Consider the following 21,813-nt stretch of genomic DNA (forward strand, 5'->3'; position numbering starts at 1 on the left):
TTCAAGATGGATCAATCAGTTAACAAAGAACGAGTATAAAGAACATAAATGAACTCACAAAGATCATCAAGGTGACTGTGATAGAACTGGTTAGCAAAGGTAGCATCAAAATCTTCTAAGACAATTCCAGAAGTCGAAGAGTTCTGTTAAGAAAGAAAAAGCAGATAATAACATAAAAAATTTCCCCAAGACCAAATGTCAACCCAAACTTTTGATGAAATCCCATACTCTTTTTGTTTTGAAAACATTATGTTTGTGGACTACTATTATTTCCATTTTCTTTTTCCTACCTTTAACTGTCAACTATTGATAATGTCATGTGTCAGAAATTGTGTAACTAATAGAGACACAAAATCTAATGATGCCTATAAGAAGACTTGCTACAGGTTGGAGGTTGTTTTTCCTAACTTTTATTTCCCTTTTCTTTTTCCTACCCTTTTTATTTTGTCAGTCCAAACTTTTTCCACATGTTGGAGGTTGTTTAGTTAAACTGAGGAGACCTTTGTAGTTTTCCTAAAAATAGACCAAACAACTAATGCTCATTTATTTGTCTGCTCCAAATGATGCAGGGCTGACATTGTACTCAAGTATTTTTGCCATCATGTAAACAATAGTGGACCTGTCCTTTAAGGTAGGCTGCAGGGATTCTGTGTCCCTTCCAACTTTTTAAGATACAGTTGTGGGATCCAGTATTTTTTCTAACGTTTTAAAACATATGGTTTTTTTTTTTTTTCTTCACTCACTGAAGCTTCAAGGAATTCTAGTTCAAATTACAAATGACAAGAGGGCAGTTTTCCTACTTTTAACCAAGTTAGGCAAGTATATTGGATGCTTTTGGAAAAGAATCCAGTAATAAAAAAATGAAGTGAAGGAGTGCAATTGATGTTAGAAGGAAAATATGCTCATTAGAAAATATCAGAAATCAGCTCGTAGGATTTCTATTCTGTATTTTAAAGCATTGTTATTGCTTCTAAATAATAATTAATGGTCCCCTCAGGCAAAATTTTAGGATTGTTTAAAGTTTCTAAGATGATTCCAAACACTCCTACATGGAATGAAAAATATTACTGATAAATAGATGTTTACCTTAATTCAGTTTAGTTAGTAACTCCTCAAATGGGGCTGGTCTTGGAGATAAAGATTGAATAAGCTAAGTAACGAGGACAAGAGTTGTCAAGCTGGTTAGTATTCCTAAAGTCTTCCAACTACGAAAACATGAACCGGAAGGTTTGAAACATAGGATATACTTCTAGCAATAGAACATCTTCAATTTGCCATAGAAAGGAAGTCGGAATTATATTGTTCATAAATTGTTTCAAGAGAGCAATAAAAAGAAAATGAAAGGAGGGAAACAAGAAGGAAAAGATACGGAGATAATATATATCTTTTTACATATTCAATGGTATAAGAATAGAACTGTAGATGGTGACAGAAAATTCAATAATTTAATTTTGTGTCCCAAACCTTTCTCAAGAATGACATCAATGATGATGGAGGTATTCCAGGATTTGAGCTATTTGCCGTTGAGATCATGATGCTTTCAGATTTAAGCGAATCTTTAGCTTGCTGTAAGGCATTCAATGTTTCATTTGTAACAGATGAAACCTACAGCAATAAACCGCCATGCTGATTATGAAGGAAAATCTTATAATACATTGAAAGAATAACAGGTAGCATAATAGAAATTTCCAACCACTGAATATCTGGTTTTATTGGAGATTCACTAGTAGAGGAGATTACAAAGAAAAATCCTTATGCCAAAATCAATATCATAGCCATAATTTGTGTGATGAAAAATGAGAAGTACCATAGTTGAAGGAAGGAAACAAGTAATAAACCTAAATAGCTAGCACTTGAACAACTTCCCAGACAAGTTACTTTTATCACTGAATGAAATGTGAACTTACACAAACCAAATTCAAGATGTGCCTAACTCCAATGCTCACTGACAACATTATAGAGTGGGATAAGTGGATGCCTAGAATCAGTTCTTGTGTTTCCTTCTATTGTCAGTGATTCTAAGAAAAACAGGCAACTGAAAAAAATTTCAAGGAAGAAAAAATATCATTTGTTGTATTTTCATTATTCTTTCCCAGTAGAGCTGTTTAAACCTTCTGGTGCAAGTTAGAAACTTGTCACTACAACAGAGTTTAATAGATTCACAAGAAAGCAAGTTATAAACTTCCCTGATGTATTGGTCTTATGAAAATAATAACAAACAAATAAAAAAGACTCAAACTAAACCCATTTCAGAATAACTGGATTCACATATACCATAGTTGTTAGAAAGCATTGTATTCTTTATGGTTCCAAATACTAACAGTTTAAGCTTTAAGGAAAATTGGTTATTTATTATAATATTAGAGCCAGGTTTAGCAAGAGATGGTGAACTCAAACCACACCACACTGCATGTTTATTTCCTCAATTTCTTGAGCCCTTGCTCCAGCCCAAAGGAGACTTTTCATGATTTGTTTGTTAATGGGCCTATCTATCTCTTCATCTGCAGATTTGGGGCCACAAATGAGGAAGGTTATTAGAAAATATGAAATGCATTATATGCCAAACTCCTAACAACTTAAGCTTTTAGAAAAATTGATTGCTCAACAATAGTCATTCTTGTGGAATGATCAACTTGGGTAACGTTACTTGTCAGAAATATGATCCTAATTTTTGAGAGACAGTGGTGTTTGGGCACTTGACCATAGAAATGGTTGAAGAGCACACTCCACACCCAACTAAATAATACTAAATCAATAAAAGAGCACACATGCAGACAGCCTATGGCAATTAAACACAACCCTAGCTGGAGAAAATAAAATCCAGAGACATTTACTCCACATTTAGCTTGGGAAAATATTTTATTGTTGAGAAACAATTATGTTATTCATGCTCAACAATCATCATAACATCATATTATGACTTTGAGCTCCCTTAAATTGAAAAAAGGGAAAAGAAAAAAAATAAAAAATAAAGGCTGCCTTAAAAACTCTAGTTAAAATGAAAGTAAAGTTGGCTTTATTTTTAGGATTCTTGCCATAAGCATTTGGTTTGTGTCTTAGATTTTTTTTTTTTGATAGGAAACGACAAAGGAATATATTAATAGAAAAAAGAAGTACAAGAGAAGGATGAGAAATCCTCCCACCAAAGAATACTGAACTACAAGAATACGAAAACAAGAAAATACAATGTGATAACGAACAAACTCTTTAGACTAGGCCAACCCAAAGGAATTACACGCCGCTAGCCAATCAAGTTGTAACACAATAAGGGGAGTCCCCTTAAAAACCTTGGAACAAAAAGCCCAAAGAGAAGCAAGGAAATGAATAGAATCCCAAAGATTCTCTGAATTCCTTACTTTATCCTAAAAAATCCTCGCATTTCTTTCCCGCCACACAATCCAAATTAAAGCTATGCACGCAGCTTGCCACAATTCTATCCCTCTCTTCGATAAACCAAAGTCATTGTAATTGATGGACAACATGTTGGAAATGCTCCTCGGGGGAACCCAATCCATCTTGGCTAACTGAAATAATCTGTGTCATAACCTCATTGTCAAAGAACAATGTAGGAAAAGATGATCAGCTGATTCTCCATACCTCATGCACAACTTACAAATATTAGAACTAAGAGCTTTGTAGGGTCTTCTTAGTTGTAGCAAGTCATTAGTATTTACCTTCTTGTGTGCCACCAACCAGACAAAGGACTTGACCTTGAAAGGGACTTGGGATTTCCAAACAAACTTAGTAGGGAAAACTGGAGGAGAACCAGAACATTGGGATAAGGCAAGAAAGAAAGATTTGACTGTAAAAAGCCCTGAAGAAGATAAAGACCAGGATCTCACATCTGGAACCGAAAATGACAAATGCAGACAATCAAGTGACCGCATGAGGCCTTCTAAATCTTCTATCTCAGGATCAGATAGGTTGCGGTGAAAATTAAAGTTCCATGAAAAGAGACGAGTAGATCCAAGAATTGAAGAAATATGAATATTTTTATTCGTGACTACTCTAAATAGTCTTGGATATTGGGAACCCAAAGGTTGATCCCCCCACCACAAGTCTTCCCAGAATCGAATTCTTTTCCCATCTCCTACTACAAACAGAGTAAACTTGGAAAACTCCTGAAAGACTTGTGCAATAGCCTTCCAAGGACAACGATGTGACCATCTAACTATAGTGTTGGCATCCCATCCATTAGAGTGCGATCCGTAAATGCTTAAAATAACCTTATGCCATAGAGCTGAACCCTCCTTAGGGTACCTCCACAACCATTTCCCTAAGAGTGCGACATTCCTTAGAGCTATCTTCCCAAATCCCAAACACCCTTTTGCCTTCGGCTTACACACTACATCCCAACTAACAAGATGATCTCTTTTACCTTCCCCAACCCCTGACCATAAAAAATCTCTTTGCAATCTCTCAATTTTTGCAGCCACTGAAGGGGGTAGAAATTTACAATCCCTTTGCCTTTGGCTTGTGACTTAGATTTGGATGTTATATTTGGAGCTTCGTATTGGGATTTATGGTCCCATAAACATCATTTGCTCCACAGATAATGACACATTTTTTAGGTACCATCTGAATCTCTACGCATGTGTCAGAAAAGGTACCCTCTTGCAAGGCTTTACTAAAATGGTGAAAGTTTTGCATCTTTCCCTTAAGTTTCTTAAATGCTTGTAAATTTCTACCTGTATTTGGAATAATGTACATTATAGCATTGCCAATGAATTGATGGACCCAATTTATTTGTTTTTCTGAATCTTGAAAACACCAAGTACACCACCATTACATCAACATTACATTGCACAGATGCAACAAGTGTTGCCAATTAGGGACCACAACAATAATATTTGAACCTAAGATTTTCAAAAAAAATTGCATGACTCATGCGATGAGTGACATAATGGGTTCCAAGAATATAAATTACCCACCTCTGCAACATGAGCGAAAAAGGTTTTTACTCCTTGACTAAAGCCCTTCCCAACAGATCCAATTTCCATGACCTATGCAAAATCAGCCAACAATAAACTGTTAAAAAAACATTTATCCAAGTATAAATGATGAAAATTCCAACTGAGTTACAAGATATGCAATCACCTAATTCAATAGGACATGAAGTGTACATAACATTATATATAAATATGGATTATATATGATAATTAAAATGCAAGAAGATATCAATATCACTCCAGAAAAGGTGTTGATTTCAGTAGAGGTGGTTGGTGGGAAGCCTGCATTGAAGAATGAGAGGGGGGAGGTGCTGGTTTGCAGTGGATTCTAAGTCCTTTGAGCTTTTGGTCGAGGTGGTTGGTGGGAATTCATTTTGGAGGGAGGTAGAGACTTCTCTTCTTGGATTCAGTTTGGGGAGTGAAGCTTCTGTTGTTTGCTGGAAGGCATGGAAGCTTGTTGCAGGGAGGAAGAATGTAAGAGGTGTTGCAAAGCAATGGCAGAGCCAGAAGCATTGGCTGTGTGTGTCTGTGGATGGGGGAGGGTTAAAACAAGCATTACAGTAAGCATTACAGTAAGTCATCTATAAACTTGAAAAGTAATTAAAGGTACAATCAAAATGCCAAAAATATAAGTAAAAAATTTTTAGATTAAAAAAATCAAAGAAATATTTCAAAAGGAATTAAAAAATTAGAAAGAAATCTTACAATAATTTTAGTAATTATTGTAGCAAAAAAATCTCAAATTTTTTTTAAAGGATTTATTCATTTGTCCAATAGATTTTGAGTTTTTCTTTATTTATTTATTTTTTATTTTAAAATAAGTATAAAATCAATTAAAAGTAACAGAATTCTTACTTAAAAACTATCTATCATAAGTCTAAATGTAAATATAAACTCCCTTAATGTGAATAATTAAATAGGATATAATTTAATATAATTATATAGTTCAGTTATAAATAAGTTATTATTTAATTAAAAATTAAAAATTTCAAATTGAAAGTGAAGAGAACACATCACTAAAAAAATTGTTTAATACAATTTCAAATACAAAATTGAAATTACCAAAAATTTAATTTTGTTAGAAAAATTATAATAAAACGAATTGCATATATGGAAAGAATGAAAATAAATTAAGATATATGTGTTAAGAAAAAAATGAAGCTAAAATAAAAAAAGAAAAAATAAGTAGGAATACTAAATAGATTTTTTTTTTTTTTAAAAAATGTATCATCCATGAATGGGATGTGAGAAATCTCCTCTCCCTCCCCTCAATCTATTTAAGAGTTACTGCATAGTCTGCATCATAAACTTTATTTCATAATCCATTCTTAATCACATGAAATTGACATTGAAGTTGAGGGTTGTTTCAATATGAACTAAATGGAAATCAAAGCCTATGAAAGTATAGAAAGCTACCAAGTTTACCAGCATATAGAACTTTTTCTCCACAATTAGGAGAATAAAAAAAAGGAGAGAGAGGAATCAATAGTCTAACAGACTGAGTAAAATTAAGATGTAGTAACAAATACATTCCAAACTGAGTATCAGTTCTATTTTAACGAGATGGAAAGAATACCATCTCAATCAATGTGCTATCAATTCCCTTGACAAAATCTGAATGTAGATCAAGTTCAAGCAAAAATCTCCGGCTACCAAGATAGCCCCAGGCCTCTCCAGTGAAAACGAGGAAAACAAGCTGCATTAGTGGCCTTCGACTATCAGTAAAGAAACCAAGCATGCAAATCAAAATGTTTAAATAAAACAAGTTGCAAATACCAATTCTGGAGACAAACAAGCCCATCACAAAATCAATAAACATTAGCAAATGCCACTTAAATGATAATATATTTGAGGCAAAAACTTGTGAGATTAAGTTGAAGGCTAGGAAAAGGAAAAAGAAGAAGAAAGGAGAGAAGAAAGTGAATAAAGATTTAGGTTTGTCTAAATTGACTTCCCCATACCTTCTCACCTATTATTTTATCACCCAAGATTACAATAAAACAATAGTATACTAATAACTAATAAATAATTGTTAACAAAACAAACTAAAATAAACTATAACACTCACCCTCGAGTTAGAGCATAGGTATGAGCTAACGAGTGTATAAGAATGCAATCCAACTAGTCAGCAGATTAAATATAAGGTGCAACAATTTGCTTTTGCATGAACAAATCTCAAATTAAATGGCAATTACTTCTATATGTTTGGGATACTCATTAAAGACAGTATCATTAACAATAAAGATAACAACTTGATTGCCATAGCAGACCTACATAGGAGTGGGAACATCAATACCCATCTCCGTAAGAAAGCAAATCCATAACATCTCAAAGGCATGTGTCATATCTGATACTCAATCTCAACACTAGAACAAGAAACCACTGCCTGTTCCTTACCAACCAAGATAGATTACCTACAACAAGGTGTAATAGCTAAATGTTAACCATCTATTATGGTGACTGCCAACACAATGATCATCACTAAGCCCCAACATAATGAGGAAGAGGGCTTATATGATAGGCCATTTCCAAGTGCTTTACACTTTTATTACTGTTAAAGGATTATTAGTAATTATTTAGTAAGAGGCAGTTTAGTCCCTATCTTTTTTGTAAACGTTGATATATATATGCTTTGTACCCTTTTCTTGTAGGAGATACCATTTTTCTCTCCCATCCAAAATGGTATCAAAGTAAGTTTGATTTGGAACCCTACCCAAAAAGGGGGAAAAATACAATACCACTACAGTGTTGCCACAGTATCAACTGCTACAATGTCTCTATAGTATTGCTACAGTGTTGACTACTACAATACATTATAGTGTCGGTGCAGTGATCTCCAACACTCTGCTTGTGCCTTGTCTTCTATTTCCATCCCCAAGTCTTATCAGAAAGCTCGAAATCATAATACATAGACAAAGGCCATGGAAGAAGAGATGCATGCTCTCCTAAATAAAGGTACATGAGAGTTCGTTGATTTGCTTCAAGGCACTGATGTTGTAGGCCGCCACCAGGTTTTTTTTATTATGTATCATCTAGATGGGACTATAGGACAGATGAAGGCATGGTTAATTGCCAAGGGGTATGCTCAAACTTATGGTGTGAACTATTTTGAGACTCTCCCCTGTTGCTCATCTTAATTCAATATGTATTTCGATTCCCTTAGGTTTAATTTTGGAAGAGTCTACATCAGTTAGATGTGAAGAATGCATTCTTATATGGTGATTTGAATGAGGAAGTCCGTATGGAGCAACCACTTGAGTTTTTTTACCAAGGGGGAGTTGAGGGTTAAAGTTTGCAAACTAAATAAGGCTATTTACAAAGTAAAACAATCTCTTTGAGCTTGGTTTGATAAATTGAGCACTATTCTTCCATCATTTTGTTTTTAGACGATGTAATTTTGACCACTTAGCATTTGTTCTCAAGAAGACACTTGCATGGTAGTACTCATTGTATATGTGAATGATATTATAATCTCTGGTAGTGATGTTATAGGTATTGAAGAAGTGAAAGGTTACTTGAAAAAGGCCTTTCAAACAAACGATCTATTGCATTACTTTCTAGGCATTAAAGTTGTGGATAGTAAAGGTGAGATTGTTTTATCCTAAAGGAAGTATGTATTGGATTTTCTTAATGAAACCGATGTGTTAGAAGAATAGTGAATTGACACTCCTAAGGAGAAAAGTCAAATCTTAATGGAGACGATAACTCTCTATTTTCAAATAAAATGAGATATAGGAGTCTAATGGACAAGCTCATTTATTTGATAGTCACAGATTACTTTTCCTGTTAGTAAAGTGAGTACATTCATGGAAGCACCCAAGCAGATTCATTGGGAAGCAGTGTGTCGAATCCTAAGCTATCTTAAAGGTATTATAGGTATGCGAGTACTCTATAGAAGAAGGTCCACCTCCAGCATTGACATTGTCACTTTTTGGATGTGGATTCGATAGGATCCTTAATTGGCAAGAGTCCACTAGTGGGTATTGTACCTTTGTTTGTGGTAGCTTGGTTACTTGGAGGAGTTAAAAGTAGAATTTAGAAGCGAGATCTAGTGATGAAGAAGAATACGGGGCCATAGTTCATACAGCTTGTGAGTTAATGTGGATTTAGAACCTTGTACAGGAGCTTGCAGTTTCTCTTGAAAAGTCTATGACTATGTCCAAGATGCTATTTGCATTGCCAGTAACCCAATGTTTCAGCAAAGAACCAAGCACATTGAGGTGGACTGTCAATTTTTCATAGAAATTGTGATAAGCAAGAAAGCGATAATTCCTTATATCAAGTCTGAAGATCAATTAGGTGATGTGTTTACTAAAGCTTTAGGGAGAAATCTTTTTTCCATTATAAGTTCTAACGTGGATCTTAGAAGTATACATACCTCAACTTGAGGAGTGTTAAAGGGTTAGTAGTAGTTATTTAGTAATGTATAGTTTAGTTTTTTTTTTTTCTTTTTGTAAAAATCTATATATATATATATATCCACTTTGTACTGTTTTCTTTAAGAAGAAGACAATGTTTTTCTCTCTCATTCAACAAATTATTATTATCATGGTCTCTGCATCCCTAATTTTCTATTTACTTTACTTTCTATCACTGAACTATTTAAAGACTTAAAATTGTTGCATAACTTTTCTCCCATTTCCTTCATTTTTCAATGCCTTAAGACAAAAACAATGATTAGTTTTGAGCATACAATGACTTGCATCATTTGGACCTTGACAAACCTCTTCATCAATATTGAGTGCAAAGTCTTACCTCTTCAATAGCATTTTTTTTATCTGGGTCCTCTATCTTTAGCAAGTTGTGTTCTGTTATACCTATTAAGTCTTGTGTCCACCATTCAATGTGAAGCTTGTCAATTAGACAAGCATCACCTCAGTTCCTTGTCAAATCATAGTCATGATCGTCAATCTAAGTCTTTTTTTATCTTTTTTATTTTAGTCCACATGAACATTTGGGGTCAAGGGCTTGGAGCCCTTATTGATTGTTATGAAACTCCTATATAGTGGAGTATCCATTACACACCTTTTTCAAACCCTTGGAAACACTCTCATCTTCTCAGGAAGATTTATGTGCCAGTCAGTAAAAGGAAGCTCACCACTTCCTGGATTCTAAGATCAGAAACTTGAGAGATTGTTTTTATCAAAAACAAAGATATATTAATTATCAAAAAAAGGTTCAGGAGAAGAATGAGAAATCCTCCTAACTATTATAGAAACCTTGTCAAAATATGGTTAAACTCCTCCACTATAAAAGGGGACCTATCCAAAATGGTTTAGACTGCACAAGAATATACCTGGATATCATCTCCACAAACTTGAACTAAGCTCTCTCATTGATGCCCACATCCCTTTGGATATATACACTGAATGCTAATTGAGCTTAATAACATTGAGAGGAATGCCTCCAAAATTAATGATACAAGAGGCCCAAAAAGAGAAATAAACCTTAAGTAGATCCCACAACACTTTTGTCATCCTTCACTTATCCTCAAAAATCCTAACATTTCTCTCTTGTGAGACAAACAATTTGCTAAAGGGTCTTGCCTTTAATCGAGCTCCTCAAACACTTATATGAAATGATCAACATGTCGCAAATACTCTTGGGCGGAACCCAATTCACCATAACTTGTCTAAATGGCTTGTACCATTTTCTCAAAATTGTTGAACAATGTAAAATGACATGTCAATTGTCTCACCACTCTCTTTGCATGAGATGCACCAATCATGACTAAGAGACTTGAAAGGTATTCTCAACTATAACATGTCATTGGTATTTTTATCATCTTGTGTTCTATAAGTCAAGCAAAGGCCTTGACCTTAGATACAAATTGTAAATGAGACAATCTAGTCCTATTCCTCTCTCCTTCACTCTCAACATCATACTAATTAAAACATCAACTGTAATGGTGAAAAAGAGTGGGGAAAGAGGATCCCCTTATGTTAGACCTCCAGAAGTCTTAAACCATCCTTTAGCATTTCAATTTACTAAGCTTGCAAAACATGTCGAAGACAAGCAACCCCTCATCCAAGACCTCCATCTTGAACTAAACCCATTTCTCTCCGGACATAGACCAGAAAACCCCAATTTACATATTCATAAGCCTTTTCAAAATCAATTTTTAAGACTACTACTTCCTCTCCTAAATGTATTTTCTCATCCACCATTTCATTGGCAATCAAAATAACATCCAAGCCTCATCCACCATTTCATTAGCAAAATCTACCTCCCCTCAACAAAATCTCCTTGGGAGATGTAGATGGTTTTGTGGAGGATTTTTCTCATATGCCTTGATAAGACCTTAGCTATGGTCTGGTACAGACTAGTGACCAAGCTAATGAGTCTATCTGAGATTCTATTGGTTTGACTCTTTTTTGGCTTAAGAGCGATCAAGGTAGCATTGGTGTTTTGGTTTATTACCTCATTATCGTCAAACTTTGAGAACACTCTTAGTAGTTTTTTATTTTTTTTGATAGATAAAGAGAATAATATTAAACGGAAAGAGGAAACACCAAAATAGTGCACTCTAAATATACAAAGAGTATACAAAAGTAGCCCAAAGGCTCGAAACCAAGGGAGGAGGAAATAAACAACAATCCCTACCCTTACTTAGAGCCTAGCCACTCGAGAAGTCAGGCTCAAAACTATAAACACCCTAACTCAAGACCAAAGATTACATACAAAAGAATATTTTAGCCTTTGAAGCGAAAGCTCCTCATTCCCAAAAGCTAACAAATTTCTTTCCTTCCAGACTGACCAAAATATACATAAAGGGGCCATTTGCCAAGCCTTTTTACAAGTCTTCCCCACAAACGCTCCATGCCGCCCAAGGAGAGTTTCCTTTATTGAACCATAGAGAACCCAAGCCACACCAAAAAGGGAGAAAAGAAGATTCCACAATGCCCGCGTCTTTACACAATGAAGTAAAAGGTGCTCCACCGTTTCTTCTTCAAAAAGGCATAGAAAACACCTATTTGCCAAAGAGTACCCCCTCCTCTGGAGTTGCTCCAAAGTTAAGATTTTACCCCAGGAAGCCTCCCAAGCAAAAAATGCTACTTTAGGAGGCACATTTGCCCTCCAAATACTACCATAAGGGAACAAAGAAGAACCTCTGGGGCTCCAGAATAGAATAAAGCGACTTGACTGAGAAAGCTCCACTCTTAGATGTTGTCCACACCACTTTATCCTCATCCTCCCTTTGCACACTAAAGGCTTGGATTTTAAGCATAAAACGCTCCACCATCTCAATCTTCCAATCATTAAACACCCTTGAGAAAGGAGGGGTCCAACCATCCCCTACACCATCTGGGTTCCAAACATTCGATACCCAAGCGTCTTTAGCCAAGGAGATGGCAAATAATGAAGGGAATGACTCGCAAAGAGGCTCATCTCTACACTACTTGTCCTTCCAGAATCTCACTCTCCTACCACAACCCACGCTAGGCTAAGCTACTGTTCATACACAACCACTCCTTTCTAATTGCTTTCCAAAGCCCGACACCATACCTCCCACTTACGGCCCAAGTACACCATCCCCCCTCCTCTATACCATATTTGTGACTGATAACTTGCTTCCACAAAACCTCACGTTGATGGCAAAGCGCCAATTCCACTTACTCAAGAAAGCTTTATTCATTAAAGCTAAATTTCTCACACTTGAACCACCTTTCTTTCTTTCCAAACAAACCAAGTTCCACTTAACAAGATGTGGCCTCTGCACAAGAGCTCCTCCACCCCACAGACAATCCCTCTGAATCTTCTCCAACCTCAACCCTACTTTTCTGAGCAAATAAAAGAGAGACATGAAGTAAATAGGCATGCTAGAGAGAGTGCTCCAAATTAGGGTGAGTCTTCCTCCTTTTGATATATACTGTCTCTTCCACATTGCAAGCCTTTTTCGAAACCTCTCTTCAACTCCATCTCAAACCACCTCTAATTTGAAGGGTGCCCCCAAAGGCAGACCCAAATAACAGGAAGGCAGACCACTCACTTTACAACCCAACTCCAAGGCCAAATCCTCTATATCATGCACCCTCCCCACCGGGATAAGCTCGCTCTTCTCCAAATTAACTCTCAACCTTGAGCAAGCCTCAAACCACATGAGAAGCCAACTTAGATGCGTCAATTGATCATGAGACTCCTCACAAAACACCAAAGTGTTATCCGCAAATAGCAAGTGTGAGATCAGTATTCCCTCACCTCCCTGGCCTCTCATCCTCTACCTTGATAAAAAGCCCCCACTAATAGCCCTTCTCAATAAGCAACTAAACACCTCCATGACTATCACAAACAAATAAGGGGAGAGAGGGTCTCCTTGTCTCAAACCCCTCGAACTTTGGAAAAAACCGGACGGAGAGCCATTTATAAGAACAGAAAATCTCATAGTAGAGATGGACCACTCTATCCGCTTAATTCATCTCTCCCCAAAACCCTTTTTTTTTAAGCACTACCAACAAGAACTTCCAGCTGACATGATCATAGGCCTTCTCTATATCCAACTTGCACAACACACCCCCTTGATTGCTTTTCAACCTAGAATCCACAGCCTCATTTGCAATCAAAACTGCATCTAGAATCTGTCTACCCTTCACAAGCATTTTGGGGTTCCGAAATCACTTTCCCCATAACCTTCTTGATTCTATTTGCCAACACCTTGACCAACAACTTGTAAAGGCTTCCCACAAGGCTAATTAGCTTGAAATCTTTCAAATCTTTTGCACCTCCCTTCTTTGGGACTAAAACCAGGAAGGTGGCATTTAGAGACTTTACAAATTTGTCCCTTTCATGAAATTCTCTAAAAAAACCCATAATCTCACCCTTCACCACATCCCAACAAAAAAGCTAAAAAGCCATGGTAAATCCATCTGGCCTGGGGGCTTTGTCCTTGCCTAGATTTGATAGAGCTGCAAACACCTCTTCTTCCGAAAAAGGAATCTCCAACCCCTCAGCCTCACTGCTAACTAACCCCATAAAGAACAACCCGTCAATACAAGGACGCCACCCCTCTTCTTCTGAATACAACTTTTGAAACGCCCCCACCACACTGTTTTTTAAATTATTCTCCTCCGAGTGCCAACAACCATTCAGTTTCAACTTGGACAACCCGTTTCTTCTACTGTGAGCATTCACCATCCCATGAAAAAAATCTGGTATTATTGTCCCCTTCCTTTAGCCACAACTCCCTAGACTTCTGTCTCCAGGAGATCTCTTCCCTCAACACCCAAGACTTATAAGACTCCCTTGCCTCTTTTCTTGCTTCACACTCTTCCAGATTTAAAGCTAAACATTTCTCCTTTTCATCCCAATACACAACCTGCCTAAGAGCTTCACCCTTTTTAGTCTCAATGAGACCAAACTCTTCTTTATTCCAATTCTTTAAAATATTTTTTAAGGCCCTCAATTTTGCATCTAAGATAAAGCTGGATGTCCCTGTAAAATTTAAACTCCCCCACCACGTCTTCATCTTATCTTTGAAACCCTCCTCCTCCAACCACATATTGTCAAATTTGAAAGGGGAAGGTCCCCTCTTCAAACCTCCTCCTTCTAGGAGGACGGGGAAGTGATCAAAGATTGGTCTGGGAAGAATTCCCTACACAGCCCCATTGAAAAGGCTATCCCAGTTGTCTGTCACTAAAAACCGGTCAAGCCTAGACTGGGCCTAGTTATTCAAGCCGCCTCTCCATGTAAACAGGCCCCCCATCAAAGGAAAATCCCTCAACTCCAAATCCTCTACCACTTCTGAGAATCTCCTCATTGAAGCAGTAAGCCCTCCTCCCCTACTATGCTCCTTTGGAAATCTTACCAAATTGAAATCCCCTCCCACACACCATGGGTCACTCCATAAACCTTTTATTGACCCAAGTTCCTCCTAGAAATCCTCTCTATCTCTACTGCAGACCAGCCCATGCACTCCAGTGAACACCCACACTATACCGTCCACACAATTTTTGAACCGGCACGATGTTAAGAAAACCCCTTCTTCCAAATCAACCAACTCCACCAATCTGTTATCCCAAAACACCAGAATACCACCAGCTGTACCCCTAGAATTGATTGCTCTCCAGTCTAGATGTCTTCTCACCCCTAGACTACGAACAAGCCCCGTAGTCATTTCTTTAATTTTAGTTTCCTGTAAACAAATCACGTCCACTCTTTGGGATTTGATGACTGACTTAAAGATCTTCCTTTTATCTCTATCATTAGCCCCTCTAACATTCCACTATAAAATTCTTATCTTCATTTACACCCTGATCCAGAAGCCCCTTCAAAAATACCCACGCTAGAACCCATTTTAGTTTTTTTATAGCTTACAATCCACTCCAGTTTCTTGAGTTCCTTACTGGATTTTGAAGATTTTAAACACGTCTTCCTAAACACCCCTTCCTTACCCTTTTGATCAATTCTCCCCTTCATCCTCCTTAAGAGGTACAAAATTTCCTTTTCGAAACCTTCTGTCAACAAACCCAAGCAACGACTGAACTTCGCAAGACAGTTTGAACTCCTCCTTTCTTCCAGGTGACAGTCAATCCTTTTCTCAATAGGACTCGCAAACTCCGACCCAACTGGGACAAGTGCTAGTTCATTCACACTCACAATGTCAACCGAACCCCAAGAAGGCTCACTCCAGCCACTGAGAGCTGAAAAAACTCCAATCCGCACTACGCACAGCGGAATTCGGCCCATCTCCCTTTCCGCTCCACTGGAAATCCCCTCTAACACCCCTAAAGCTTCGACGTGCCCCCAAAGAGGAGAGGAAGAAGTGGAACCTCAAAGCCCCAAAGAAAAAGAAGTTTTGGGAACAGCGGAATACCTGGAAGCCTCCTCCATCAAAGCCTCATCGGTGAACTTCAGAAATCCCGACAGCAACTCCCTGACAACTGCATCTTCAACAGCTAAGAGCTCTATTTCCATCCCCACAACACCCCCCAATGGGAACAGATGGAGCCCTAGCAAAGGAAGGACTCCCCAACAAGCACGTAACAGCCTTATTAAAAGTGGGCCTAAGAGGCCCCGATAATCTGTCACCCAAATCACTCCCCTTCCCTTTGACACTATATCCATCCTTTTCAGAGTTGGAAGTACCCAAATCACCTTTGCTCAAAGCTGGAGTGGAAACTCCAAGGGCCTTAACTTCTGAGTCAATAGAAACCACCCCCCTACTAAGCCTTTTCCTTCTGGAAAAACGAGGCAAAACCTCTTAGCTTCCAAATCTCTCACCGAGCAAAGCAAAAACCTACCAGCTTCATTTGAACGACACTCCAGCCTAAACTTTCTTCCTCCTTCTTCCCAAACTTTTAGACACCTTGAGCTTGACTCTCCTCTGCACTAGTCTTCCACACCTTCCAACAGATAGCTTAAGCTCTTTTCTCCAAATTTTATCCAAGATGAAAAGCCTTTGCTCCTTTCCAAAATAACCCCTCTCTGTTTACCTCGGACCTCTTCAATGGAGATTTTGAACGTCTTAGATTCCATTGCAAACCAACTCTTACCACCTTTCAAAACTCCTCTCCCCTTTGAGAAAGCAGCCATTAACCTCCTCTCCTTACCAGCTACTCCACTCTCCAATGAATTGAGAACACCCTTAGTAGTAGATCCTCTTTAAGCACATCCTAACACTCTTGAAAGACTGCAATGGTGAATCCACTAGGCCTAAGGGTCTTTTCCTTGTGTCACTAAAAAATGGCATTGTGAACCTCCTCTTCTAGAAAGGGGCGGTCAAGCCATACATTCTTCCATAATAAAATTTGATCAAAACAAGAAGAAAAGCTCTAAAAAAAAAAAAAAGCAAAACAAGTTACACAAGATTCACCATTCGATCAATAAGCGAGGAGCCTAAGAAAAGAAATATCCCAACTCTTTAGTGATAGAAAAACATGGCGAAGTTTGTACCAAACATTCAAGAACCTCTTTCCTTATTCTCACCATGGAATTACAAAAGCAAAATCCAAACCATCTCAACCACTTTCCCCTTACTACAAGATTGGAAAACACAAGGCCCTTTAGAAGAACTAGAATCTCAAACTCAACAAAAAGAATAACACATGCAAATTTAGAAGAGGCTTTAATGTGACTGTATCACCATGATCTCTAAGCACTCCTCCAGACAGTAGCTGCTCTAAAATTCTAAAAAAAACATCAATCAAAATTGAATTTGACAGCTCTCTCAACAGATAGTGACCATACAACAAAAGTCTCCTCAGCAACCCCTTGGACTTGCTTACAAGGATACAATCTAATGATAAAAAATTGAAAGGAGTGCCCTCGCAAACTTCACTAGCAGAACCCTAAAGGGGCAAAGAATAAAAACAAGTCCTAAAATATATCTGGTTCCCCCAGGCATCCTAAAAGATCATTCCATTTTTTACCTATCATACAGTCTAAATAGAAGTGAGGCCAGCAATACTACATAAAACTTGCTTCTAGGAAGTTTTCCAAAACCATTAAAGGAAATTATCATCATATTTACCACACTTCTGAGTGGAACCCAACCAATCCAAACAAAGTTGAACAGGATATGAGACTGAAAATTATAAGGTAATTAAAAACAAGATAATCAATTGATACTCCACTCACCTCGCCTAGAAGCCTCCCACTTTCAAAGCATATTATTGGCATTAACATTCTTTATAAGTCATAAACCATGAAAAGGTCTTTATTTTAAATGGGGCTTCAGACTCCCAAATGAAGTTAACAAGAACAAAAAGAAAAGAATTGGTAGAACTAGAAACAACTTTTAAGAATGAATTTAGTGAAAACTAAACCGAAAAAATCTAATATCACACCCTCATATTAAGCTAGATAGGCGAGAAATACACACGAACCGCAAAAGATATTTACAACTTGAAGATACCAAACTCACCATTGTCCAACTAATCTCTCCCATCTCCACCAATATATGTTATTCAACATCCTTATATTAATTGCCCTACTATTTTGTAAATAACCCTTTGCCCTTCTTCATTTCCTACTCAATTTCTTAAGTCCTTACCTTTCTAACTATAGTGCCAACACTTCTTTATTCTACTCATAGGAAACCAATTTGAGACGATTCCGTCCATTTCCTCATTCTTCTGCTATCAACAAGAATAGTGCCTTCTCCAAGGAAAAGAATTAGAAATAAGGAAGAAAAGGATATTATCATATGAAAAGCCTCTATGTGCTTATGTATTGGCCAATATTATGTAACATGATTTTAGAGCAAATTCAAATGGGGATGGAAAGTGTCTGAAAATTTTGCACTACCTACCAGGTTGTTGGAATTCTTCCCACAAATCCCACGCATGCCATAACCACAAACCCCTCAACCCCCTGACCCAAACCCAATGGGAGGATTCGATTTTTTAACAAAAGAAGACCCTTTTAATAAACAAACTCCAGAACATGAAATTTCTCAGAAACTTTGTTGTGCAACAAATACCAATTACACACACCTGCTTGCTGAGGTCATTTAAACCATCCAAATGAGAAAGAGCATCAACAGCTGCCATCAATGAAATTAGACCCTAAATACAAGAACAACTTTCAGCATTAAATGAGGTCAGAGGAAGCAAAGAAAATATTAGATTGCATGAATGAATTTGCATCAAAGGACTTCAACTAACAGATATAGGGGAATCTGCACCAAGGCTTTTGTCACGGAAAAATGAAGCAGAATCCATAGATGCCACTGTTAATATGACAGGCTTTGACTGATCTGAGGAGGAAACATTTATTGGGGGAAGTGACGACCAAACACTGCCCTTCATATTTAAGATACAAAAAATCAAAGGTTAAAATAAAAAATAAAAGAAAAAAGGTAGAAAAGAACTCAAATCTCCTAACTATCAGTCTATACAGTCAATATAATCAATAGATAATGAAAAGAAAATTACCATCTGTGTAGCACCATAACTCATCACTAAACCATTTACTATGTTTTTTATTTGAAAAAAAATACAGAATCATTTTTCCAGGAAATAATTCCTCCATTGCCCCATATGTGACCAACCTATTCCTTCTTTAAAACAATGGATAAAGCAATGTGATTCATGGATTACCCAGGCATTGACCACAAAGTTCACAGGAAAATTCCTATATAAAGTGCAATGAATTCAAAATATCCACATTAGTGGCTCTGTGACTTAATGCCATTGCTTCCCAGCCAAGCAGGGAGTCCATATGGATAACATTCCTAGGCAATAGGAAATAACAGCATACAAATCATAAATGGTACCTTGGAAAAGAAGCAAAAAGGAAAAAAAAATTATGTATGTGCCTTTTCTAATGCTGAACAAACAGATCTGTTCATCCTGGAAAGGGGGCAAAAATTAATAGTTTCTCTAAACTAAAATTGATAATGACAATAATAACATTCAGTTAGTGCTTTTTGACCACTAATCAGAAACCTGTCCATAGAATTAACACTAAATATTCCACCAGGGAAATCATACAAAGTTCTAATTGCAACAAATAAATTCTCAAGTTTCCAGTCTTGGGTCAACACTGGCAACAATTCTATCGTCTATCATATCAGATTCTTCTTCATACAACAACCAAGCCCATTTTCCTTGGTGCATATTTGTATGTTGGTTTCTCCCTTTAAAGAAACTAAGTAATGTCTCAAAAAGTTATAATAAAAGTCATCAAAGCAGGAAAGGAGGAGACAAGAACACCTAAAAGACACAAACAGATGTAAACAAGCTTCCATCTTTGAAGAGTTCACACAATATAACTTTCAAGGGACACCCCACAAAAGCATACAAAGTCAATGCTCACTGCATTTTACATAAATGAGCATATATATTTATAACTGAAAGATAAACTTGAAATCAAACTCCAGAAACCTAAGATCTGATACCATTAAAAAGTAAACTAAAAATTTATTGAATAATAGCTTTATGATTACAATTAACCCTCAAAGCACTTATATTTAAGCCTTAAAACCTAGCTATCCTAAGAAATTATCCTAAATGTTGTAATCTAATTAATTATAGCTAAATCAAACTGGGGAGATTGTAATGAGATACACTAAGTAACTTTGGTGAATTGGACACATTATTACAATGTACCAAAAATAAAATCTTAAACTCCTCAAATTTTAAGGAAGTAGCAAAAATATTCATGAATTCGACCCTGCTGTCTTGTTGCATGCATGCTTCATTGAAGCTCCTACAACTAGGCTAGTTGGTGGTGATGGTATTCGGATCAAAATCTAAGAACACAGACAAACCTCTAATTAGCTAAATGAAAGGGTCTCTGTTGGCCCCTTTTTCCAATGACTAATATGCTCCAATAGCCCAGTAAGCTTAGGTTTTTTTGAAAGTCCAAGACCCTTTTTTTACCCATTACAGTGCCTCTAATCCCTCCAAATGCAACACAAAGTCATGGAAACAGTGGAAGTAATTGAATCTTTCCCACAAGCCTGAAGTAATAGGAAAAATAACCTCCATCAGAAATGAAAGAGAAGTCTGAGGACAGAAAAAAAATAGCATGATCGAATGAAAAAATATGAGTTACTTTAAATACTAACAGAAGGTCTGAATTATTAAAAGAAAACGAAAAAAGTCTAAGAGCTAGCAGCCCAAAATATAAAACCTGCTGGATAATAGACTCAGGGTTGATTATATCATGTCAAACTACCACTTGCCCCAAAATCCTTAGTGGTGAACAGGAAAACAGCTTATATCAAACTAGCATTCTATCTCTATAGAGTTTGTGGAAGATTTTTACCCTAGAGATTGATAGATTGAAGGTTGCATCTTTTGTATGCTGTAGTTTGTATGGCTGTTATGTACTTTTATTTTTCATTTTCTTTCAAGGATACTCATCCTTATATTTCTCTCCATCCCAATAAAATTTAATGTTTCCAACCAGGGGAAAAAAAAAAGATTTTTAAGGTAAACAAACAACATAATGAGAAAGAAAATCTCAAGGAACTTCACCTGTATCCTCCTAAAGGTAGACAAGTCTCTTCTTTCAGACAAGATTCTGAATCATGAGTCCCAGATTTTGTTGTCTAAAAAATCCAAGTGTAGCATGGATCAGAAAACCATACCTTGTACAGAGCTCCTTAAAACATGTAAAAGATAACCAAAGTGCATCAGAAAATTACTTGCATCACTAGATCAAACTCAGCAACATCTGCAGTATAAGCCTTCTTGTTCTTCTCATTTTTGATGGCAGCCTGCAGTTATGGTGGTGCCATAGGATACCATAGAAGAAATCAAGAAATCACCAGAATCCATAAAAAATGCAATGATCCAATAGAATTTGCCATAGATACATTAAAAGCCCTCTCATTTGCAACAGTTCCACATACTTAGTGGTTTGTCTAGTACTATAAATCCTTTGTAGTAATATCACCTTGCTACCAACTTACCACTCGAGACGAATACAAACAGGTGCATCTATTGTTATGAAAAAATAGGACTTCCCCTTTTTGTCAAATTGTAGGGGAAGTATAAGTAATTCACTGAATCCAGGGTTTATGTCTTCATGTTCAACAAAAATTGTTGTCTAGATAATTTACTCTAATTTTATTGGTCAAAATCATGATAACAATGCTTCCCTGTGAAGCTTCTTTTCACTTTTGTAAGTGATTGAAATAACCCCAACATAAAACTAACGAATAGAGTCTATTGGACCAACTAATCATAACAGCAAGCTCATGTCAGAGGCAAAGAAATTTTAAACACAGTGCATTACCTCCTGCAGGGTCAATGTGCTAGACTGAGAAAGCAGGAACATAGGAAAATTGTAAGTGTTCCACATGATACCAGATCCCTGCAAATGGAAACTGATGTTAAAAAGAATATGAAACACAAGCCCTAGGCCTCCTAAACTCACCAATGGCAATCATGTGGTATTACCAAGAAATTAACCCCAC

At 36.8% G+C, this 21,813-nt stretch overlaps 1 protein-coding gene across 1 annotated transcript in view; it reads right to left on the reverse strand.

The window, feature by feature from the left end:
- The window catches only part of LOC117931251 (nicastrin), a 46,349-nt gene that overhangs the window by 3,879 nt on the left and 20,657 nt on the right, over positions 1-21,813 (reverse strand). The window contains exons 6-14 of the mRNA XM_034852187.1: positions 21,633-21,710; positions 21,040-21,111; positions 20,870-20,943; positions 18,551-18,683; positions 18,380-18,451; positions 6,526-6,645; positions 4,932-5,003; positions 1,465-1,605; positions 59-143 (exon numbers count right to left, since the gene is read on the reverse strand). Of these exons, the coding sequence (XP_034708078.1) occupies positions 59-143; positions 1,465-1,605; positions 4,932-5,003; positions 6,526-6,645; positions 18,380-18,451; positions 18,551-18,683; positions 20,870-20,943; positions 21,040-21,111; positions 21,633-21,710 (847 nt within the window). The remainder of the gene's footprint in view (positions 1-58; positions 144-1,464; positions 1,606-4,931; positions 5,004-6,525; positions 6,646-18,379; positions 18,452-18,550; positions 18,684-20,869; positions 20,944-21,039; positions 21,112-21,632; positions 21,711-21,813) is intronic.

This window comes from Vitis riparia, chromosome 14 (assembly GCF_004353265.1).
Source record: "Vitis riparia cultivar Riparia Gloire de Montpellier isolate 1030 chromosome 14, EGFV_Vit.rip_1.0, whole genome shotgun sequence".
Lineage (NCBI taxonomy): Eukaryota > Viridiplantae > Streptophyta > Magnoliopsida > Vitales > Vitaceae > Vitis > Vitis riparia.